Here is a 26,331-nt window from a genome sequence, read left to right as displayed (position 1 = left end):
TAAAAGATTAGTATGTAATAAAATGCAGTACACTTTACACAATTTAATATATAAAAAGATGGTCATAGGAAATATATATACGTGTGCATGTGTATGTCTGTGCACTACTGGAAGAATTACAGCAGTTATTTAATTCATCAACTGACACATACTAAGCAAAACTGCAATTTCTGAATACTATAAATAATGGTAATAATTATAATTAATACAGTAATTAGAGTAAATTTCAAAATTTGATCAATATATTAAAAAAACATGACATAAAAATATCTAGTTTCAAATCTCACAAAAGATAAAATCTGAGGGTGAGTTATTTTCCCTTCTAATGAGAAAACACTCTGTTTTTCTTAACCCTAGGGTGACTATGTTAATGGCTTTGTCTTCCAAACCCCTAATTCTCATAAAATAAGATATTTTGTTGATTTTTCTGCAAACTGTCCATTGTATTTTGCATCTGGAAGCTTTGTGTTTTAAAATATTGCTTTAATTTCTTGGACACATTTCAAAATGCAGATACATATTTATTCAAAGATGTTGGAAAAAATATTATCGAAAAAAAAAAGGGTTCTTATAATTCATTAAAATCTGATGAGATGTTTAATGACTTTTAAAAAATAAATTAAATTTAAATAAAATTGACTTACCTCTGAAATACATCCCATAAGAACTGATCAGACTGATAAGAATTATATGCCATTTTCTTTTCTGTTTAAGCTATAAAAATATGTACCTACAAATTAATATTTTATTTAAAACAACAAAACAATACATTCCATTTATGTTCAATTAATGCTGAGATTATTGCCAAACATGGTAGCCACCAACACAATTTTACTTTTCTCTTTAAAAACTGCATCTTCTTCAACTTGGTTAAAAGAACATTCATTTTTCAATATTATTTAAATAACTAATTTTTTATTGTAAAAATATTTTAATTTCAGAATATTTCTATGCTGTGCACAGGGACTGTAATAACAATAGCCAATTTATCAGTAAACTGTGAAAAAGAACATAAACTCTTTACCAGAAATTTTGTAAATATTATGTATCTGCATGATGCATGTACACTATTTTTCTTCTGTAGCCAGTGCAGTCAAGGAACATGCTATGCGCTGCATTTCATAAACACACCTAATTTAAATCGGAACGAAATAATAGAATATACTGATTTTTTATAACATTTATTTATATCCTATGGCGAAGACAATAAAAACAGATTTTCAAAGTCTTTTTTTTTTTTTTTTTTAATTTCTTAAAATAAATATATTAAAATCTTGCTAAGATGAACATCCAATGGTCTGGAAGATTTTGGTCTTACCTGGAGGTTGTGTTACCTTACAGAATATAAATATCTATGATCATTTAATTATATTCTCACAAATACTGGCCACTTTCACAGATAGTTGAGATAAAAGATCGTATAAAATTAAAATTGAAAACATCAAACAAGTGAATTTTATCATACATTTTTTAATATGAGCCAAGAGTGTGTTTTTATTTCAAAAATTCAAAACTCATATATAGGCCGAAAAAAAAATCCTGTTATGTTCAAACATGTTGTCATGACAGAGAAAATGATGCCAAGCAGTTAAAACGAGAGGATTATTTTCTAATCAGATCGCTATAAAGTAAAACACCAGCTAACACTGATGATAGTTTTAACTCTGGCAACCATATCTGAAGCTAGTACACTTTTCCCCCAAAGTATTTGAATTTTTCTAATCATTTATTGTCTTGTATATGCTCTGTACTATCTGTGCTAGGTTTATTTTCTGTACCATGAACATGAAAACTGTACGTGTTTATCATTACAGAGAAATTTGAAAATCTTTCTAATTGCTGGTTAATTTCAATCACAGCAGGTTTTAATTGCAGTATGTAAGGTAATCATTTAAGATAATTTAAAAATTTTTTTTTCAACTAAAAGTTCTATTTATTTTAAAACATAATAGTTTATTGCTACAGTTAAGAAAACTGTAAGAAACTGAATCATAATTAACTAATTTATCAGTAAACTGCGAATACATTAGTGCATTTAAGAAACTCAGATTTAAAATCTTGTATGCATTTTACAGAAATAAATGTACCTTATTATCTGATGCAATATTAACATTACAATTGATAAAACTTATTATATGAGCACTTTATCAAAAAAAATGCTCAAATATATTTAATAACTTTTCTTAAGCAATTAACTTCAATTTATTAACAATAGCATTCATATTACAAAAATTTGTAAAAAAATACCAGAAAAATTAATAATTCACTTTATGATATCATGTTATAAACATTGATAACTTTACACTAAAACTTCTTTCTGACAACCTAACAACTCAAAACATAGTTTTAAGCACAGTAAGACCCCGCTTAACGCTGGTCCATTTAGTGCTGTTTCAGTTTAATGCCCTTCTAGTGAAATAGTGGGATTCCCTGAAAATTGTGCACATCATTGGGCTCCCCCAAAATTGAAAGTAATTTATCTGCATCACTTCTTCTACCTAATGTCACACAAACATATTTTTATTATTTAAAACATTTGTTGTTGTTATCATAAGTTTAAATTTATATAATGTAATGATTGACATAGTGATAAATATTAGAATAGTTAGTTTTTAATATGGGTGATAATAAGAAACACAAAAACAAAGTGACAAGAAAGAGCATTTTGCTAGATACAAAAATGCAAGAGCTTAGAAGAATAAATAGTGGTGAATGTCAATGTCAAACTGATGTTGCATCGAACTTGTCAACTTCAACAATAAGGACAATTCTTAAGAATAAAGAAAAAATAATGTCATCAGCAATTACAACTACAAGAACCTCTGCAACTAGAATAACCCCTTCTAGAAATAATATGATAGAAGAGATGAAAAAACGACTTTCTATAATGGATTGAATGCAATATGTCATTAAGGCAAGCTATTATAATGGAAAAGCGAGAATAATTTTTAATCACATTCAGACTGAAACAGGTGACACAACTGAAACTTTCATTGCAAGTAGAGGATGGTTTAACATCAAAATAATGTTTATAACATACAGATTACAGAAAAAGCAGCAAGTGAAGATATAAAAGTGGCGACTGAATTTCTAGCGACATTAAGAACAATAATTGAACGAGGAAACTATCCTCCAGAATTAGTTTTTAATGTCAATGAAACGGGCCTATTTTGGACAAGAATGCCAAAACATACAGTTCTATCTCATGAAGAAAAAGGTGTAACAGGATTTAAAGCTGTGAAAGATCACTTAACACTTCTCCTTGGTGCTAATGCCAATGGAGACTTCAAATTAAAGCCTCTTCTTGTTTATCATTTCTTAAAACCAAGAGCGATGAAAAGCATATCAAAATCAACACCTGTTATTTAGGAGCGCAATAAAAAATCATGGATAATTATGAACATTTTCCAGAACTGGTTTACTGAACATTTTTGCCCAGTGCTACTTTTAATGGATATACTACATATGCCATGTTATTAAGGCAGATAATGAATTTATCTGACTTAATAACATGAATTCTACTCAAAGTGGTTTTCTTAACCCCTTCCCCAACACAACTGCATTAATCTAACTGATAGACTAAGGTGTTAAATCAAATTTTAAAGCTTACTACCTGAGGCAAACACTTCAACAAAAGTTTGAAAAACAGACAGAGCTAATAAAGAATCAGTAAAAGATTTTGGGAGAAACTATAATATCATGGATGCTATAGAAAACATAAATATGTAATGGAATGAGGTAATGGGAAAATGTTTGAAAGGAGTGTGGAAGAACATTTGGCCATATTTAAACAAAGATGATGACACTAAAGATTCTGTTGTTGATATGAACAAAATAATGAAATTAGAGAAACAAACAGGTTTAGATGAAGTAAATGTGGAAGATCTCAAAGAGAATTTGCAAGCAATAAGAAACAGCAGAAAGTCTTTCTAATGATGTGCTCAAGGAATTAGTGGATCAAGAAGTGCACAAAAATATTAAAAATAGCAATTCTGAAGAAGAGCAAAAAAAACTTTCAACAGCATTTCTAGAAATCAGTTTAGCTTCCATAACAGAAATTATGGACTTATTTATTGAAAATGACACAGGTTTTGACAGGAGTTCAAAGGCAAGACGGGGCGTCAAGGATTTCTTGTTCCCTTATTGGCAGCTTCTTATGGAGCACAAAAGAAAAATGCAAATGACATTAGATAGCTTCTTGATAAAAAAACAGAAAATTGGAAATGCAGAAAAATCTGAATGATGTCAAATATAAATGGCAATTTAAAATTTTATTTATTTTTTATATTCATTTGCTATGTTTCGGTATTAGAAAGAAATAAGTTTTTATTTTGTATTGTTAAGAATACATATTTAATGAACTTAAATAACAACATACTTGAAGAATTTTTTTATTTTATTCCCGTTTCCCCCTGACTCCATTATTTACATGATGAGGTGAACTCGTTTAATGCTATTTCCTATAATGTTTTACGCTGATGGAATGCGACCCAAGTGTTAAGCAGGGTTTTCCTGTAATGAATTTACGATCTCATAGATCATATAGAAAATGATGAGCTACTACTTATTTTATTTTGATTTTCTGTAGTAGCATTTTGAACCTCAGGCCAAAAACTGGAGTAATAAAGACTATAGAAGTTTTGATAAATCCAGTAAAACTATAGTTACATCATGGAATTATAAATTACCATGTAATTTATAAATTACATGGTGATTATGATTTCAAAAATTCTCCAGACCCAGATGTCTACTGCTACATTTCCAATGATGGGAACACTTCAGTTCCTCCAATAAAGACAGAAACCTAATTATTCACATAAGGAATATCTCTGATAAAATATAAATACTTAACTAGAATAAAAAAAAAGAAACTGGAGAAATTTTAGTATGAAAAAGATACAGTGAAACCTGGGTCCATGATTTTAATTCATCCCTGAAGATCATACAACGGCCAAAATCTTCGTAAACTATGACAGTTTTCTCCATAGGAATTAATGTAAAATGTATTCATTTTTTCCAGCACCACACATGATTGCTTATTTATATTTTACAACAATACTTTGTGTCACGTTTATAGTCGCAAATCAATGGAAATCAATAAATGTACAACAAAAAATATAAACACAATATTAAATGGACAGAATAAATAAAAAACTTGATTTTATTGCATTTATATAAAACAGAATGAATGGCTTCAGAGGAAAATGATGGCAAAAATGTTATTTTGGATACAAAATTCTGCTTTAGAAAAATGCCACATAACTCTCTTTAGGGAAAATAATGGCATTGTCAATAAAATTGTTTTTGTTGTAGCATGCTACTACTTTATCAACGCAATATTATTATAAGAAAACTTCATTATAAGCATCCCCCCCTTTAAACCAAATTTTGTGAATCAGAAAATTATTTCTTTCCTTTCCTTCTTAAAAATTTCTTCCACAATTGCATTTGAAGCGAGATCTTCATGATTAAAGGTTCTATTGCACATTCAAATCAAATAGAATTTCTTTATAACTACCAGATCACTATGTGTAGAAATACAAGAGATAGCATAATTTGAACAAAAATTTATCTTAATTAAGAAACCAGTTTGGAAGAATTATGTTGATTAACAATAATAATAATAAGATGAAATATATATTTAATTATGAGTATAAGTGAAAATTATACTATGCGTTTTCATGGTAAAAACACAGGAATATTTATGGTAACTTCTCAATGTATCATAAATTCTTTTGAGATATTTTTATATTTATGTTATTTTATTTTATAATTTACTAGTAGCTGAAATAGCTGACATTGCTTTATGCAGAGTCTACAGGCTTCATTTAGAAGAATGAGGTAGTTTCATCGAAATCTCAAGTAGACAAAAATTTGTTCTTAGTTCAAAGTGAATTGCATAAAACTTTTATCAAGCTCAAATACAACTATTAATTTTAGTTAGATAGAAAACAAATACTTTTATTTTTATTGCAAAGCTTCAAGGTGCATAAAATTTTTCGTTTGTCTGTTCAGAGTGTAATAATAATAATAATAATAATAAAAAAAACATCCAACATGCCAACTCTTGAGCAAGCCACATATACATCGTGCTTCTATATTAAACGGCCATACATAATGATTGTCCACGAGTCGTGTTGATACTCACAGCAAATGAGAAACTGCAATGGCTTGAAATGAAAAGGCCTACTTAAGCCACTGGTATCAATGGAATGCATGAATGAATAAGTCACTTGCAGCACTCAATAATAAAAAAGAATACTCTTTCTTTTAAAAAAAATAAACATATGGACTACAGATAAGTAAACATAAGAATAATTTAATGTGGCTTCAGTCATATATTTATATATATTTTTATATTTAAAAAAATGGAAACAGTAACATTTTTTATTTGTGTTCTCTTAAAAAAAAAAAAATGTTCATAAAATTATTTCTTGTAAAAATTTTACCATCTGCTTTTTGTTATTTTTATTTATTTACATTTTATTATTATTTTTTCACTTTATCTTTTAACATCTTTGAATAAAATTAACATTCTTAATTTCTTTTCCTTCATATTCATGACCAATATTTTGAGATGATTTTTTAACAAAAAATTTCTGACGACTCAAATTATCTCAAAAAAAAAAAAAAAAAAAAAAAAAAAATTCTGACGACTTTTTTAATATGCTTCATTTGTGATTCAGTTATTTTTCTCATTTTTAGTTTGCTTTGGTCTTTTGGAAAGTATCACCTGACACTATTAAATCATTTCAGAAATATATGTAATGAATGTTTCTTCTTAGATTATATATGCCTACTAGAAAGGGAAAAAAAGAGGTGATATAAATATATTTAATAGCAATGTAGTTAATATTCACATGCAGATTAAAAAAGCAAGGAATAATTTTTCACCAGAAGAAAATCCCTAGAATTAAGTTTAAGAAATTTTGATACTACTGCATTATCCACCCAAATGTGACAAGAATCACTGGGTAAAGTGCTATGTACCAAAGTAAGCAACCCAGAATTTAAGAATTTAACAAAAATGTATTTTATCTGGCAATGCACTAAATGCAAGTGATTTTTAAAATCTGATGGTTCTGTTTGTGGCTCTTGTGATTGATTTTTTTTTTTGGTACCAAATAAACTGTTGCAACTGCTGAGTTTGTTTGCTAATAAAAAAGAAAGTGTTACTCTTCCCCCCTAGAAATATGGCATTTGCCTAATAGTAGTAGTAGAGTGCAGAAATGTCCATCCCATATAGTTGTATTTTCCAAATGATCAAATCATCCAAGTTATCTTGGGGAATTCATTTGGAGAAAATGTCAAGAAGGAGAGTAAAAAGACTATTCTGAAGAGATTTTAAAGCAGACAGCTGAATGGTATCCACTGGCTGTAAAAATGTAAATACTGTCCAGATTGATTTCCATTACTGTTGTTAAAGTAATTAAATGCATATAAAATGACGCCTTTGGATACCTTTTATTTATATCGAATGTTACAGTATTACAGAAATCTTGCAGCTCAGAAGCTGTTTATGAACTATTCGTAGGTGATTGCGATGTTTCTCTGAATAAGTACAATTCTCCGATTTAAAAAAAAAAAATAAAAATAAAACAGGTTAATGTGTACAGAGAGAAGTGCTAGTTTGCAATCTCTGCCTTCAGCCTCCGTGGGTGAAGGTTGCTCTTTTTTTGTTCTCTGCATTAGATGGAGAACAGCCATGATCCTTTGCCCTCGGACACCGCTAATCCTCCAGATAAACTGTAGACTGCTGAACGTAACCTGCCTAATACTGCCGAAACAACTATGGATATGCCTACTATGGAGAATGGAAACACGGATACATCAGCCTCTGACGTGGAGAAAGTTGTTGCTGATACGATGATCGAAATCAAAATGCTAGAAGCAAGCAATGAACAGAATCGACAGTTGAAGATTCAAATGGACGCCATACGCTGTGTTGCGAACGCAGACCAGCATACTCCCATCTTCGCAAAGGATATCCGTGAGATGAAGAAAAAGATGGAGCACCTGAAGAGTAAGTTGACATTTTATTCAAAACAGTGTGCTAGGAACCCATAACCTTGTTAAAAACTTAAATGCAAATTTAAAACTAAACTCGGTTGATCTTTACATTATGGTAACTTGGCGTTTTTTTGGCGAAAATTTGGCGACCAACTCTCCTACAGCAACCTTCTATTTTTTTTTCCCGCCGCCATTTTGTCTTCACGAAGTAAAGATATGTTTCTTTTCTTTTTATCTACTGAACACTTCTTCCAACAATCTACTAGCCGAATTACACTTATGCTAGAAATTTTATCTAACAAAACTGCTTAATCATGACAAATATTCACTGCAAAATTGGGAAAAAGTGCACAATACCATATTCCTTACGCGTATTTCAAAATAACACATACACATAAACCATGTACACGCCGACTTATTTTTACTTAAAAAAACATCCCAGAATTGCACAAAAATGGCATTGCGCACACTCTTCACTATATCCATGTACACTGCTTTTTTCTCATAAATTAGAAAAATTTCACGAAAATACATGACAATTTTCTCAATCTTTAAACCCAGTAAAAAGAACATATATGAAATTACCTGATTGCGAAAAAGTATTTACCCTTTCCAAATATGAACATTTCCACATATAAAATAAATAAAATATCCAAAAACCTTTACCTCTAAATCATCTATTATATTATACACGTCACCAACGAATTCATACCACAAGCATTACAAATACTTAGTATCAAATATTTAAATTATTTCCATGCACGTTTACTTCAACTTAAACGTGTACCAAATTCCTACAAACATAAAATTCACAAAATAACTATCATTTAATTAAAATATCACTAAACCATGTACACGTCGAGTTATTTTTACTTAAAAAAAATCCCAGAATTGCACAAAAATGGCATTGCGCACACTCTTCACTATATCCATGTACACTGCTTTTTTCTCATAAATTAGAAAAATTTCACGAAAATACATGACAATTTTCTCAATCTTTAAACCCGGTAAAAAGAACATATATGAAATTACCTGATCGCGAAAAAGTATTTACCTTTTCCAAATATGAACATTTCCACATATAAAATAAATAAAATATCCAAAAACCTTTACCTCTAAATCATCTATTACATTATACACGTCACCAACGAATTCATACCACAAGCATTACAAATACTTAGTATCAAATATTTAAATTATTTCCATGCATGTTTACTTCAACTTAAACGTATACCAAATTCCTACAAACATAAAATTCACAAAATAACTATCATTTAATTAAAATATAATTAAATTCAAAAACACTACTTAAAATATAAATGAGCATATACATTAAATTAATACATACATAAATACCCATTTCGAATTCACTTTAATTACGGCCATGGGATCCAAAAATTCACGAACACTGTTTCACACAACACAGAATAAAGCCAAATACAAAATTTCCAGATTTTTTCCCGATTTCCCCCCTTTTCCGATTAAAGAACCGTAATTTGTCCATTAATATCATATGACATATCCCATGATCTCTCGTTTCCCTCACACAAAATAATGCGTAATCGGAACTGAGTACTGCTCACATTATTACCAAAGTGCCAGGTAGTAACCTTTATCGCCTCCAAAATGTCGCCAAACTACCAGTTACCATATTGTAAAGATCAACCCTAAACTCTAAACGTAAGAAACAAGATATTTCAGATAGTTCCGATGAGAATTCGAAAATTGAGGATGGCTTTGTTAAGCCCGTTAAATATGCAAAGCAGGTCAAAAATACCAATACCCCCTCAGATGTAGCCACCAAAAACAAATTTAGTCCTCTGGACTCCACTAATAATATTATACATGACAACAGGACTGTGGATAACACCACAAATCAACCATTCACTTCAGTTCAAAATTCAGATAGACCCTTCACAGACACTTCTCAATTCAAATTAGTTCTACCAATTATGCCAACAGAAAACTACAAATTTAAAATTATTGGCAGACCAAACAAAAGCAAAATTTTTGGGAAAAATCAGTGGAGAATTCCTCAGAATTTTACCCGATACTCCCGACGACCACAGAACACTTCAGCAATTTCTCAAAGACAAACACGTAGAACATTACATTATAAGCCCCAAAAAGCAACGTCCCATAAAAGCAGTGATCAGAGGTCTCCCAATTGACATGGAAATTACTGAAATTTGTGACATACTTACAGAAGAAGGTTTCACCATACACAAAGTCGTACAAATGACTCGTAATCGCACATGACAACTCATGCCTCTCTTACAAATTCAAATTTTACCCACACCAAATGTAGACGAAATATTCAATATCACACATGTCACTTTTCATTGTACAGATTGAAAAATACATTAACAAAAATCTCATCCCCCAATGCCATAAATGCGAGAAATGGCATCATTCATCAGAAAACTGCTTTCTAGCTCCCCGTTGTGTTAAATGCACTGGGCAGCACACCACTGCACACCAGCAGACATTGCTATGGGAACCAGCTGACTTCTTCTATCTATTGTTCTATTTATTATTTGAATACGAACGGCCTAGACAGCAAATGATACAGGGATTCCAGATGTTACTGACAGGGTCAGTCTCATTCTATCAGTGACGCCTGGAGTCCCTCTATTGGCCTCTTTCTGATCTTGTATTTATAGTTGTAATCGGCTGTACTTTAGTTTAACTCATGTTTCTTTAAAACGGTTCTTAGTATTTAATTACAAATCTTCTTAAAAGAGGATTTGAAACTTGGCCTTAAAACTATTAACATTGTACTAAAATTAGAGAGCTGTTTTAGCGAACAACATACCAAAACGATCCAGCGTTATATTTGAATTTGCCTCCCTCAAAAGTTGCCGCCTGTGGCAAAAACCCCGGCTTGCCCCCCGCTAGATTCGGGACTGATCCGGTATTTTGAGCTCGTTACGCCCACGCATAAGGTTAAAACATAGTTATGGTAACCCTAAGGTGACGGCAATGGAAGCTGAAACTAAGCTAAAACTATCATGGTAACCAGAAATGGGGTTTCATCGCCAAAATTGAACAAAATTTGGGTACTTTTCCGTTTTGGCGGCGTAAACGATAAAGTCGCCAACAGTAGTACAACTGATGCCAAACGGAGTATCTTCGCCGCTGGTAACCTTTTATGCCTCATTTTCAAAATAAGTCGCAGCCATTTCTTATCAGTTTGATTGTTTCTTTCAATACTGGTATACAATTACATAGAATTTTAACAAGATAGTTTAATTTTATGCCCTAAGATCACTCGCGGTAATTAAGTCAATTAGAATGCAATCACACCGCTCACCCGAAGGCGAAAATATAGAAAAGGGAAATCAAAGGTTAAATTCATCAATTCTAATGAGAATGCACAAGCGAAGTAAAGCACTGTGGTTTTACATAATTTCGGAGTAAGCTATTTGTATGAATTGAAATAATTCTCGCATTTAAACTTGTATTCCAAATTAAGATTTAATTCGAAATTAATGTAGATAATTACTGAGAGAATTAGATTTTTGTAACGTAGTTTATGTGAGAAGAGATCACGTGATCTCATCTCGCGTACAAAACCAGCGAATACAAACGACGCGATACAAACCGACGAATCAGGATGTTGAACCATGAAAGCATAGTAAATGCTTAATGTCTTTTTACAAATTTATTGTCTTTTTACAAAATTTTAAACCATATTAAAATGTTTATGCCGTCAAAATAAAAAATTGGTTGATCTTTACATTATGGTAACTTGGCGTTTTTTTGGCGAAAATTTGGCGACCAACTCTCCTACAGCAACCCTCTATTTTTTTTCCCGCCGCCATTTTGTCTTCATGAAGTAAAGACATGTTTATTTTCTTTTTATCTACTGAACACTTCTTCCAACAATCTACTAGCCGAATTACACTTATGCTAGAAATTTTATCTAACAAAACTGCTTAATCATGACAAATATTCACTGCAAAATTGGGAAAAAGTGCACAATACCATACTCCTTACGCGTTTTTCAAAATAACACATACACATAAACCATGTACACGCCGACTTATTTTTACTTAAAAAAACATTCCAGAATTGCACAAAAATGGCATTGCTCACACTCTTATCCATGTACACTGCTTTTTTCTCATAAATTAGAAAAATTTCACGAAAATACATGACAATTTTCTCAATCTTTAAACCCGGTAAAAAGAACATATATGAAATTACCTGATCGCGAAAAAGTATTTACCCTTTCCAAATATGAACATTTCCATATATAAAATAAATAAAATATCCAAAAACCTCTAAATCATCTATTACATTATACACGTCACCAACAAATTCATACCGCAAGCATTACAAATACTTAGTATCAAAAATTTAAATTATTTCCATGCACGTTTACTTCAACTTAAACGTGTACCAAATTCCTACAAACATAAAATTCACAAAATAACTATCATTTAATTAAAATATCACTAAACTATGTACACGTCGAGTTATTTTTACTTAAAAAAACATCCCAGAATTGCACAAAAATGGCATTGCGCACACTCTTCACTATATCCATGTACACTGCTTTTTTCTCATAAAGTAGAAAAATTTCACGAAAATACATGACAATTTTCTCAATCTTTAAACCCGGTAAAAAGAACATATATGAAATTACCTGATCGCGGAAAAGTATTTACCCTTTACAAATATGAACATTTCCACATATAAAATAAATAAAATATCCAAAAACTTTTACCTCTAAATCATCTATTACATTATACACATCACCAACGAATTCATACCGCAACCATTACAAATACTTAGTGTCAGATATTTAAATTATTTCCATGCACGTTTACTTCAACTAAAACGTATACCAAATTCCTACAAACATAAAATTCACAAAATAACTATCATTTAATTAAAATATAATTAAATTCAAAAACACTACTTAAAATATAAATGAGCACATACATTAAATTAATACATACATAAATACCCATTTCGAATTCACTTTAGTTACGGCCATGGGATCCAAAAATTCACGAACACTGTTTCACACAACACAGAATAAAGCCAAATACAATACTTCCAGATTTTTTCCGGATTTCCCCCCTTTTCCGATTAAAGAACCGTAATTCGTCCATTAATATCACATGACATATCCCATGATCTCTCATTTCCCTCACACAAAATAATGCGTAATCGGAACTGAGTACTGCTCACATTATTACCAAAGTCCCAGGTAGTAACCTTTATCGCCTCCAAAATGTCGCCAAACTACCAGTTACCATATTGTAAAGATCAACCAAAAAATTATTAGAACAGACGTTTATTAACATTTTTTATGTGTATACAGTATGTTGTCACCAACAAAGTGTGCTTGCGAGATTTGCGCAGACGAAACGGAAAAATTTGTTGCCAATCGAAGAGGCACCCAATTCTACACTAGAGTCGTAGCTTTAATAAAAGCAAATTATCAATACATCAACTTATAATTTACATAAAAAATGAAACAGAAGTATTACTAAATTAAATAAGCATGTTATTTTTTGTGTCATTTAGGTGGTAACATAGACTGAAGATAGAAACAGCAATAACAATGGATCTAACTTTAAAATGCTTAATATATTTATGTACAAAAAAAAAAAAAAAAAAAAAAAGTACATACTAAGCATTTTTAGATTAGGTTATTTGAATGTGGCAAAATATGCAAGGGCTATCTGCCTTTGGGAAGGGAAGATTCTATGGAGAGCTTTTCAAGGCTTATATCCATATTGCATATAGGGAACACCAAGAAAATCAATCAGGGAAATCAATCAAGATCAGAGAAAATCAATGAAGGAGTCAGCTTGTTCACCTGGCATCAAACTGAGGTCAAACTCCCACTATTCTGCAGTCTTAACCACTTAGGCACTGGTGCAGCATTAGACATTTTTGAGCTTTAGAAAATGTAGGAAAAAAAAAATTAACAAATAAACTGGATGTTTTTTACTTTGCTATACCGTTTAATATTTACAAATAGTCCACAATAACAATATAATAAGTTAAAATATTCAGTTCACAAGTCGTTTCAATGAATATACAGTTTATTAATACGAGGATTAATATTAGTAACAATAATAACCGAACACCTTTGAAATTATTTTTGTATGTAACATTTTAAATCGCATCCGAAATACGTATATTTGCATAGGATACATGACATGTGTACAGCATAAACTGTTAAAGTCACTAGAGAAATTTAAGAAAAACTTTAATTAGCAGCAATATAAAAAAAGAGAGCAATTATTAAACAGAAAAAGGCAATCGATGAATGAAAAACGTCGGCATTTACCAAAACATTATTGCAAAATTAAACATTTATTTTTTCCCGCTGTCATTAAATAGACAAAATGAACAAAAAAAATAATTAAAACACATATTTGATCATAAATCATTAACCTGTTTAAATCTGTCAATTTGCGTAACAAGTTATGATATACTTATAAATTATTTGTACACTCACCAGCTTTCAAAATTTACCCAAACATTAGTCACACCACAAACAGGTTGCCTACCGCAAAACCAAAGAATTTGTTAGCTGCTGTATGTATTGTAGCTCTTGAAGCAGCTTTGAAACATAATGAATGTTAACAATAACTATTTGCTTCAGTTTAATGCAACTCTTTTCTAACTTTATCTCTTCAAAAATTTGTTGTTAAAAATTTACTTTAATTATTTGCATGATTTTTTTAGTTCATCATTATTTATTTTATCCCCTTTTTCATTTCAGCATTCAGAAAATTATTGAATTCAGAAAAAACAAAGGCTAAATTAATGAAATGTTTTTCAGTGACTGTTTTTTAAATTTAACTGATTTTCAGTGACAATTTTGAAAGAAATTACTGAAATCAACTAGCAACATTGTTTGACCAATCACCTGTTACAATGACAGAAACATTTTCCTAAGCCAATCACGGGTTGCCTTCACTCACGGAAACGAAACCAAAAAGGGTTTCCCGATTTCCGTAACCGAGGTCATTTGAAAGACGAAGTACAATCTTAAAATTCGACCTCCTTTAGTTGCTTAAGTATTGTTTAAACATGGTTGATGCACAAGACTGTTTGTTACCAGAAGCTGATGCTTACAAAAAATTGCAAAGTTATTATGAAAACAATAAAAAGAATCTCATATTGAAAAATCTCTTCTCTAGTGATCCTGACAGGTTTGCAAAATTCAGGTAGGAAATATTATGTCTTTACAAGTACAAAATTAATCATTATTGGGCCTGAAATTAATTTTACATATTTCGTATTTCAGCATTATACTAAAGACCCCTGTAAATGGAGAAATTCTTGTTGATTATTCTAAAAATCTAATCAACGATGAAGTTTTCAAACTTCTCATCGAATTGGTTAGTGTTTTGTTAATTGCATTATGTGTTGTAGAACAAATTGATGGCCATTAATGAAGATAAGTTTCCTATGGTTTGTTTTACTTCTAGGCAAAACAACGGAAAGTTGAGAAAGCTAGAGATGCAATGTTTAGCGGACAGAAGATAAATTTTACTGAAAATCGTGCTGTATTGCATATAGCTCTTCGTAATCGTAGTAACACTCCTATATCAGTTGATGGAAAAGATGTAAGTATCCTTCAAAATAGGTTTTATTCTACCGAAATAATTCTGCTTTAGATGTGAGACTTTGCTAAAGAATCCTTAGTGACCTTATTAGGAACTGAAAAGTCAGTTATGAACACAAGATTCATAATTGTTTTAGAATTGAGAGAATATTTAAAATTTTTCCCTTTAATAAAAATATGTTTATTCAATAAACTTCATTAAGAATTATGTGCTCAAATAATGTTATTAAATGCAATTGAATTATTTACACATTAATAATATGAAAATAAGTAAATTTTGTAGGGATAAGATTACATCTGTTCTAAATAATTGCCTACTTATATATTTGTAGTGATATGATTGTATAGTATTATGGGAAGCACTTCCGGAGAGAACCCGGTGAATGTAAACATTGCCAAATTTGGCGATAATAGTTAAAATCTGGTAACCCACCGGATTCAACCTATTCGCTTGTTGCAACCATTCGTAACGGGTTCTCTGCGGATGAAAACCCGTATTATGATTTACATCTTAATATTATGAACATTTTTAAATGTTAAAGTGATGTAAAAAATGTCATACTGAATATGTAACTGTCTATTTCGACTCTTATGCTACTCAGATGGGAAAGTGGTTAGTGACCCTGAATGCTGTACCAAAGGACCTGGCTTGAATCCTGGAGAAGGCATGAATGTAAATTTTCTATCCCTTCATAGGAGGCAATAGTGGCCCACCTATTCAGTGCCTGCATAATAATGTGTCCAACTCTATTAGGACTGGTGCCTGCCATAGGATTTAAAAAACAATTCTGACTCCTGTCACCATTGCATTCTTATTTGAATATATAATATAAGGACAACAAAGATATTACTTTTGAAATCAGACTTTTCATTCTTGCTCTGAAATTCTAACATAAGTTGTGGGGAAAATGATACTTTTTTTAACAAAAAATAATTTTTGGTAGCAGTAACTGTTATTTTAGGATAATATATGTTTAGTAAGTTTAATCCTAGTGTATGGTACACATGGGATTTGGTGACATGATGATGAGCAGTAAGAGAGTCATTTTGGTTTGGCAACAATTTTTAAAAAAATCGCACTAAGGCTTTATCATATACTATGATTTTACCATTTAGATCAGTTTTCATCTGGAAAGTTAAAATCTTAATTCATTTAACTATTAATGTAGTAATGATCTTAATGTTTATTTCAAATGGAAAAATCTATTTTGAGCATATAAAAAAAAGTATAAATAAAAAATTTTCATTGCCTAGATTGAAATAATTTGTAATCACCACTTTTATAATGTATTAGGTAATGCCAGATGTAAATGCAGTACTTGCACACATGAAAGAATTTAGTGACTTAGTACGAAAGGGTGAATGGAAAGGATATACTGGAAAGCCCATTGAAGATGTTGTAAATATTGGAATTGGTGGATCAGATTTGGTAAGAATATTTATGATTTCTTTATTTTTCTTTTTTAAATGCATAAATATTCAAGTCAAAAAGTGTGCATATTTAAGAAATAACATTTTTGCAGCTAGGAAACTGAAAATTAAGGCACTTATATATATTAGCACAGTGTTTCTCAAACTTCATTCATTATTCGCTTTTATCATAAAGATTTTTTTTTCCGCCACTCCACATATAAATATAGAATAAAGATATAAAAATAATTATTTTGACATAAATAATTTACTTTGGTACACGTATGAAAAGAAGATCTAGTATTTGTTTGAAATACACAAAAATTAATTAAAAAATCCAATTCATGAGATGAAACTGCCTGTTTTTTATTGTATAATTAATTAAATTTTGGTTCAGTGTTTGGTACTGCTGTACATAAAGCAGCTTCAACAATTTTCAGCATTGTTTGCTGTCTGAATTTATAAGCTTTGAAGCTGAAAACAATTGTGATGGAGCTTAAATAACAGAATATTTAATGCCTTTTCAGAACATGACAAATTCAGTTCTAGCGCTAATTCAAAATTCAGTCAAGGATTTTTGCAGAAACTCAAGTTTTAAATTTGAGTTACTCGATAGATTAACAAATAATGAAAAAAATGTATTTACGGGTGCCCTTAGGCAAAAATTGGTGATTTTTGGTGGTACATGGATGCTGACTTTGTGCAATTCATTGACTTGTTATTTTGGCTTTATTTACCGTCAAAAATCGTCGCTGTACAAAAACAAAATAACAAGTCGAAGAATTGAAAAAACTCGGTATCCATGTACACATTAACCTATTTTCACATTAAAAAAAAAAAAAAAAAAAAAAATTGCACAAATTTAGCATTGCACACTCCCTAGACATCGACCTATTTTCACTTCAAAGTCAAAGGAGAGCCAAACAAAAAATACATAATCTCAATAAACTACATTTTAAATCAAACAATAAAATAACACAAAAAAGAAAATTTATCTTATGCACTTCACTTACCTAAATCTATTTTAACTCTACACAAAGCAAATATCCTTTTACCTTATTCAGAAATTTCTATCTCCTTCAGTCTGTGGCACATAAAATTCCTTAACAGCATCCAAAATCTTCCTAAAATTATATGAACTACAATCCGTACATCAACGTTGCCACATAAATTCACAAAAATAAGAGTAAAAAATATCCTCTGTAGAGCCGACGTTCAACCATATGCATTTCCTTCCTACAAACAGGGCATTATAATGGCTACTAATTCATTTACACACCAGTCATTACACACCTTCATTTACACACCAGTCAATTAATGCACTTTTCCCCCCTTTCATTCCAAATTGTACAGAAATTTCAAATTAATCTTGCCACATTCAGCTGTTCTACCATCTAAACCACAAAACAAGCAATGCTACTTCCTAACCAACACACACCACAAGCCTTTAAAAAAATTTTTCCATCATTCAAAATTTATGGCAAACACGGAACCGATTACGTCATACTAGCGTTTCCATAACATTCAATTACTCAGGTTACTATAAATGAAACAACAACTTCATGATAAAACAGGGGGCACCTTCAATCTACTCTAACCCAAATAATTTTTCAACTTTATATAGCAAATTATTAATCACATTAAAGCCAATTAATATTTCTTCTTTAAAAGGCTCCTTAATGCAATTTCTTTAAATTCATTTATCTGAATTCAATTTTCACAACTACGACATTTCATTCTGCGACTTCATTTGGGTTTGTGACTTGCAGTTTAAGAAATGCTTGCATTAGCACAGCCTTTTGGTATGGTTTGGCAATTTTGATGATGAAAAAGAATGATGATTTATAATTAAAAACAAAAATGACATACAAATTTTACATTATATAGTATTACAATTTACATCTTAAGAATATGAACATTTTAAAATGTTATAGTGATGTAAAAAATGTGATATTGAAAATGTAACTGTCTATTCTGACTTCTATGCCACCTAGATGGGAAAGTGGTTAGTGACCCTGACTGCTGTACCAAAGGGCCCAGGTTTGAATCACGGAGAAGGCATGAATATAAATTTTCTGTCCCTTTTGTTACTTATTGAGTGCAAGTTGGTAATTTTGGCTACTCTTTTGTTTCCAAACTATTCATAGTCATCATAAGTCGGCTAACATTCTAAGCATATATATTAAAAAAAAATGCTGAGCAGTTTTAAATGTAAAATTCAATTATTAAATGAGGATTATATGATACATTAGGAAAATAAGATATTTACTTTTTTGAGTAATCCATCCTGTAGTTTTTTCGTACTGTTTTTCTCCTCATTTACAAAGCAAATGTTTTCACTCTTTTTCTTCTTGTATCTGCAATCTGTTTTTGCTAAAAATCTGGTACTTTAACCACCTTATTAGAAATCGCCGAATTTTTAAAATTGGCTCAACTCTAGCAACCATGTACATGCTTTTAATAGTTATATTATAAGCAACACAATATATATATTATAAGAACACAACCATGCTAATAGTTATTCAGTAAAGCAACATTGCCATTTTCATATGCATTCTTTTTCTTGTAATACAATGACTTTTATAGGCAAATCCTGATATTTTTGGCTTTTAAGCTCAATTTTAAATTAAGTGCTTGTGGAATTTGACAGCAGCAGAAGAAACTGAGATAACATTTCTGCATGGATAAAGGATTTTGCTACATAATCAGTAAAGGGAATTAATGATGAGATGTGTTTGGTAGATTGCCAGTGCACAATGCTAAGTGTGTGCAGTTCTTTGGTTTCTTTTTAAGTGAAAATAGTTTGATGAAGAGATGAGTAGTGAAAAAAATTACAGAAGGATTTTGCAAAAAATGTAAGCATTTTAGTTTTTCATTTATCATATATAATCCTTATTTAATAATTAAAATTTGTATTTTAAATTTCTAAACATTATTTTCTGCTGATATGTTGATAATGTTTGCCCAATTACAGTAAATATTGATACTTTGGCAATCTTTTTTTAAAAAAGTCGTGAAAATCACCAAATTGTGTCAAGGTGGTTGTGTTAACAAGTAATAATAATAATAATAATAAAAACACAGAGAATTGCACAAACTCAGCATTGGGCTGTAGCTATTTACCTTTTTCGAGAAATAATCTATCTATTTTTTGTACTGTTTTTTCCCTGATATACACTGTGATTTGTTTTCGCTAAAATAATCAGAAAATTGCAGAAACTCGGCATTATGGAATGCTCATTAGCAGGATCGCCCATGAACAGTTGAAAACTCTAAGTTGCCTCATTGCCCTCTAATTCTATTTTATGAATATAAAGTATGGCAATTACAGTTCATTATTCAATTCTTAAACTACATTGCCATGAAGGAATCGTATTGGTTGCTTATATTATAAAACAGTCATATTGCTTTCGGTTTTTTAGCAATGTAGAAATCTTTAAAATTGCAAAGAATTTTTTTCACCTTATCTTCCCATTTTTTTATTTCAAATATTGGTAAGCATATGTCTGCAATACAGTCAAAAGTCGTTAATTCGGACACCCGTAATCCGGAATGATCTATAATCCGGACATCAAAGCTAAAATCTTTCTGCGCATGCGCCGCATTCACGCATGCACATAGGTGTTTTACTCGTGCGCGCAAGACATTTACGACTGCGCATATGCGTCTGCGCAAGTGCAGAATACGTTTTTGCGTGCGCGTTTAATGTATAACAGACGGTATAAGCTAAAATTATCTAATTATCTATTTCAGTTAATGTTGATAATTGCGTTGTTCCTTAATCTTCGAATTGGATCCGGCTTATTATTTTTTGCAGACTGTAAGAGCAATTTTCTAAAAGTAAGCTTGAACTTTCGATTATGTCAAATAGAATTTCCGATGCTGGAGCTCCCAAAGGATCTAGAAAACGAAAGTATGTTTCGATGTCCATCAAACAAAAAACGAATTGCTACAAAAAATGGATAAAAGCATATCCTTTGTTTATCTAACCGTTCCGAAATCTGTTTATCAATTTCACGCTGCTCTGCGCGGGGGGGGGGGGGGGACATCGCGGCGCGCAATGAACTGGAAGTTGATCTGTCAACACTATCGTTATCTTCAGGGCAGATGTTTTTATTTTATTCGGCTTATAATTCCTTACTAAATGTAGTATTTAATTTCGATGTACTCCATCTTTGATATGATTTAAATCAAATTCCTCATCATTATAAATATCACGAATACAAATCAAATAATTTTCTGGTTGCAATTTTCTAATTTCGGCTATGCGTTAGGTATGCTTTACGCATCCGCGCGTTGAAAGAAATGTTTAATAAAGTAAACAAATAAATATTAGGCTTCTTTTTTTGGTAAATTTTGATACCCTTTAGATCATAATTGCTCATTATTTTATAAATTACGGTTTCATATTTTTAATTTTATAATTTCTGCATGCCATCTTACCAGATTTAAACTGATGATCTATAATCCGCAAAAATCGATAATCCAGAATCGCCGAAGTCCCGACGAGTCCGGATTAAAGACTTTTGACTGTATTTTTGTACCATACAAAACAATAGGGGTGTAGGTACTGTCTTATCCACCTTGTTAAACAGTACATGTACAATGAATATACTATCCCATATAAATATTTTTCCCCTGTCTTGTGATTTTCTGTCTTAAGAAGAATATTTTTTTTTAATGCTAGAGTACTGGCATGTAAAACATATGTTAATGTATTGCGTTTATGAGTAGTAATACTTCTGGTTAATAAAGGCTGTTAATAAATAAGTGTTTGCAGTGTTAAAGTGCTACATAGATTTCAAACTACTTGGTATGTTAACATAACTACCATGAAGAATTCTTCAAAATGAAAATCAAAAAGAATCTTGTCAAGTACCTGCCTTCAAAATGCAGAAGTCTTGGTGATTTTAATGTTATTTTTAATTTCCTCTGTGATGCTATAGAGACATAAACAATGTGGAAAGTAAATAGAACAATTGTTAGAAAAATGTCTCATTTTACTCAATAATGGTGATAATAATTAGTGCAAGAACTTTCTATGTCACTGATCTGGCTATTTGCTTTCCATCATGGATTGACTGATATTTGCGCAATCAGTTTCCACTCCTCTTTGCTACCTACGCGTTGTTAATGGAAGAAGGGGTGAAGAGATCTTTATTAACAAAACAAGTTATCTATGTCGCAGATATTTATGATCCAAGCAGCAGAGTACTGCAAGTTTATCTAGCAGGTTGCCTAAGTACCCCCCCCCCAAAATTGCAGAAAGTTAAAAATGTTTTTCTGTGGATTAAAAATGTACGTAAAAGCAATCTTGCACTCCCTGCCATGATAAATTTTGTGAGCTTGTTCTGATGTTGCTGTTAGACATGTCACAACAACAACACAACAAAAATATAAGCAAGATTTAAAGTTTTACTGTTTATTGTACCTTTAATTAAGTGAAACATATTAAATTAAGGCTTGATTCCAGTATATTGAAATAGAGATGGGTTGAATGAGTTAAAATGTTACAACCTAGGAGATTTACGATTTGAACAGTCAATTGAAATACGAATCACAGATAGTATAGCATTGCAATTTGCACAGATTGGGGTGTTCTCGCCTTTTTAACAGGTGCTGATGGATAATTAAAAAAGTATACACATATGGAGATGATGGAGCTCATATGAACCCTCTTGTGAAAAAAAAATTTTGAGAGAGAAAAGAAAAAAAAAATTGGGATATTATACTGCACTATGGCTGAAATGAAGCACTATTCTAAGTGCAGTTTTTTTGAGTTCATCAAACTCCTAAATTATGAATTGAGTGTATGAGGAGCACTACTGCTATTTAAATGTTTCTGGAAAAAATTAAGTTTTATATATGAGGTATGTGAAGCATTATTTAAAATTAGTATGATAGTTTTAATAATGCTTGTAATGATTTTTATTTTCTTAATAAAATATGTTTATACTGTGTGCTTTATATGTATCATGTATTGTTATAATCAGTATTTTTTGTTTCTGTATATATCAGTAATTTAGAGCTATTTTTTAAAGATTAATTTGTTTTTATTATTTTTTGCTTTTCTGCCATTAATTTTAGGGTCCGTTAATGGTAACTGAAGCCTTGAAAGCATATCACACTACGGGGCCAAATGTTCATTTTGTTTCAAATATTGATGGAACTCATTTAGCTGAGACTTTAAAAAAGTTAAATCCTGAAACTGCCTTATTTATTATAGCATCAAAGGTATATATTTTATTTGCTGTTTGCTTTATATACAATGTTCAATTTTTTAAATTCTTTATTAAAAATTCAAGGAAGGTATGTTCTTGTAATTATCTGTGCATTCTAAAGGATCATTTCTGCAAATGACATATTAAGGCCGGTAGAAATGAAATCTTAAAGTAGATCTGAAGTATGAGCGTTACAAATTAAACGTTGTACAGTACAAAGTCTGTAATCCGGACTCTTCGAGACTTCAGCGATTCCAGATTAGGGTTTTCTTCCGGATTATAGATCATCAATTTAAACGCCGCGGCGTGCAATGAATTGGAAGTTGATCTGTCAGCACTATCCTTATCTTCAGGGCAGATGTTTTTATTTTATTTAGCTTATAATTCCTTAATAAATGTAGTATTTCATCTCGATGTACTCTGTCTTTGATATGATTTAAATCAAATTCCTCGTCATTATAATTCGCTTCCGATGGTGAAGAAAGTGACACAGAGGTTATTGAAAACGAAAAAATTTCGATTGACAAATTAGTCGGTATTCTCGACACAGCAATTATAGGACTTGAACAGCGGAACTTTGTAACTGAACAAGAAATTATGTCTGTTTATAGAATTAAAGAGAAAGTATTATCACATAAAACGAAGCAACTTAAACAACTGACATTGAAAGAAATGTTTAATAAAGTAAACAAATAAATATTAAGCTTTTTTTTGTAAATTTTGATACCCTTTAGATCATAATTGTTCTTTATTTCATAAATTACGGTTTCATATTTTTAATTTTATAATTTCTGCATGCCATCTTACCAGATTTAAACTGATGATCTATAATCCGGAATCGCCGAAGTCCCGACGAGTCCGGATTAATGACTTTATATATCTTCCAGTAAAATATTTGTGCCTTTGAAAAGTAATACTGTAATATAAATTTAGATGTTAAAGAAAGCATAAAAGTTAAAGAAAGCATAAAAGATGCTCATGAAAAGCAATGAAATCATGCAAGTCAAATTTTGATGGTGGTAGTGATATTTTCTTAAAGTCCTCCTGTTAGTCAGTTAGTATTTCTGTGATGATTTTATTACATTCATTATAAAAAAATGCTTTAGTATATACATATATGTACTTCAGAAAAGTTTTCTTCGAGAAAATTTCAGTTCTATTTGTTTTTTAGCCCAAAGGGCATTAACCCGGAAGGGCTATTAATTCAATTAACACGGAAGGACTATAATTGCTGTGTCGAGAATACCGACTAATTTGTCAATCGAAATTTTTTCATTTTCAATAACCTCTGTGTCACTTTCTTCACTTTGGTTCACTTTTCAAACTGTTGCCACAAAATATCACAGCCCTGTATTATATTTAAAGCCATTAAATAATGAAGAATCTGCATAAATGTATGTATGTTTCTTGCATTGTGATAAAACGACGGTACTTAGAGCCATAAAATTTTGAATAACATATGTTTCTACTTGAATATGGCTATCTGGAAGCCCAAATTTAGAATTTGTTTCAGCATCTATTTCATATTTTGTAAAACTTCAATGAATTTTCGAATAACAAACTCAATGATTTCAATGCAAACCATGGCAACAATGTATGGGGGGGGGACATTTTTATCTCCAAGGTCGCAAGACTGTGCATCAGAAATTCTAAAGATATGCTCATTTTAAAATTATTTTGCAATATTGCTTTTAAACTGAATTTAATGGTTTAGGTGTGAGGAACATGATACTTAATAAAAAAGGTTACTCAAAACACTTTAAAAAAAAGCCACTTTGGGTGTAATATAAAACTTTTTTTAATGTAATGTAAAACTTCTTTGTAATGTAAAAATTTGTTTTAGAAAATACAATAAAATAAATAATTTTTTTAATTATTTTATTTTTTAAAGTTTTTTTTAAATGAATGCTGGTCATTTTTCCCTGACGAAAAACAAGAGGTTTGCCAGCCACATTTTATCAATTGTTTATTGTTTGCTGCTCTAAAATATTGTAGAAACTATATGGTTAAATAACATCAGTTGTGGCCATGCATTGAAAGTAAGAAATTCCTCTATAAAGCATGTGTAGCATCGATACATAAAACTTGCAAGCTTAGAATATCAATGAATTCATTCTGAGCAAGGGGCATTCAACTAACCAGAATATTTTAAGAATTTTAGAAAAAGCGTTTCCCGAGAAAAAATGTAATAAATGAGAGATTTGCATATAGATTATAGTTGTTGTGAACATACATTACAGTACAAAGTCTGTAATCCGGACTTGTCAGAACTTCCGCGATTCTGGATTAGGGGTTTTTCTGGATTATCGATCATCAATTTAATTATACAATTAAAAATATGAAACCATAATTTATGAAATAAAGAGAAATTATGATCTAAAGGGCATCAAAATTTACAAAAAAAAAAAAAAAAAAGCTTAGTATTTATTTGTTTACTTTATTAAACATTTCTTTCAATGTAAGTTGTTTAAATTGCTTCATTTTTTATGCTAATACTTTCTCTTTAATTCTATAAACAAACTAGTTTATAGAACTAGTCTATTCTAGTTTCTTGTTCTATTTCACTGTTCAAGTTCTGTAATTGCTGTGTCGAGAATACCGACTAACTTGTCAATCGAAATTTTTTCATTTTCAATAACGTACTCTGTTACTTTCTTTACTATCAGAAGCATGCATAGGTAAACACTTTACTGGCTTTATGCGCATGCATAGCAGACGCGCGCATCAAGCGTGCGTGTATAAACGCATTACGCGCATGCGTAAGTTTGTGGCTTTGAGGTCCAGATTATAGATCATTCTGGATAATGGACTTCGTACGGTCATACAAAGTTTATTTTGCTTTAATGTTAATTCAATTAATCCTCGATAAGGAGGCTTATTTTTTGGGAAAAAGGGATATAAGTTGCATTTTTGAAAAATATATTTAAGACAACATATAGTGGAGTATTTTCAAAGTTACATGATCTAGACAAAAAAAAAAAAAAAAAACTAACACGATTCTGAAACCAAAGGAACAATGGCGATGTACCTAGAAAATTAAGATTTTTATGGTGCACAATTTACTTTTTTAAAATTTTGTATAAGTAATTT

General features: G+C 30.6%; 2 protein-coding genes across 8 annotated transcripts in view; one reads left to right on the top strand and one right to left on the bottom strand.

The window, feature by feature from the left end:
* Positions 1–14,702, bottom strand: part of Alg-2 (Apoptosis-linked gene-2) — a 48,721-nt gene extending 34,019 nt beyond the window's left edge. Inside the window, exons 1-2 of one of the 4 annotated variants that reach the window (XM_035357739.2) lie at positions 14,495–14,702; positions 645–714 (exon numbers count right to left, since the gene is read on the bottom strand). In XM_035357739.2, coding sequence (XP_035213630.1) covers positions 645–697 — 53 coding nt within the window. In that variant the 5' untranslated portion in view covers positions 698–714; positions 14,495–14,702. Of the gene's footprint in view, positions 1–644; positions 715–1,024; positions 1,080–14,430 lie in introns of those variants that run through there. The other 3 variants (XM_085816230.1, XM_035357747.2, XM_035357752.2) reach the window with 3 other exon arrangements.
* Positions 14,703–14,971: 269 nt separating this feature from the next.
* The window catches only part of Pgi (glucose-6-phosphate isomerase), a 38,185-nt gene continuing 26,825 nt past the window's right edge, over positions 14,972–26,331 (top strand). For 2 of the 4 annotated variants that reach the window (XR_004757955.2, XM_035357713.2), the window contains exons 1-5: positions 14,976–15,209; positions 15,290–15,383; positions 15,474–15,611; positions 16,905–17,039; positions 23,108–23,254. Coding sequence is in view for 3 of the 4 variants with exons in the window: in XM_035357713.2 (XP_035213604.1) it covers positions 15,073–15,209; positions 15,290–15,383; positions 15,474–15,611; positions 16,905–17,039; positions 23,108–23,254 (651 nt within the window). In the remaining variant the exon portion in view is untranslated. Of the gene's footprint in view, positions 15,210–15,289; positions 15,384–15,473; positions 15,612–16,904; positions 17,040–23,107; positions 23,255–26,331 lie in introns of all 4 variants that reach the window. The other 2 variants (XM_035357723.2, XM_035357728.2) reach the window with 2 other exon arrangements.

Source organism: Stegodyphus dumicola, chromosome 4 (genome assembly GCF_044657685.1).
Source record: "Stegodyphus dumicola isolate Sdum_Otavi_A_Nest chromosome 4, ASM4465768v1".
Taxonomy (NCBI): domain Eukaryota; kingdom Metazoa; phylum Arthropoda; class Arachnida; order Araneae; family Eresidae; genus Stegodyphus; species Stegodyphus dumicola.
The sequence above is the reverse complement of the archived record's forward strand: the minus strand, read 5'-3'. Positions and strand labels throughout refer to the sequence as shown.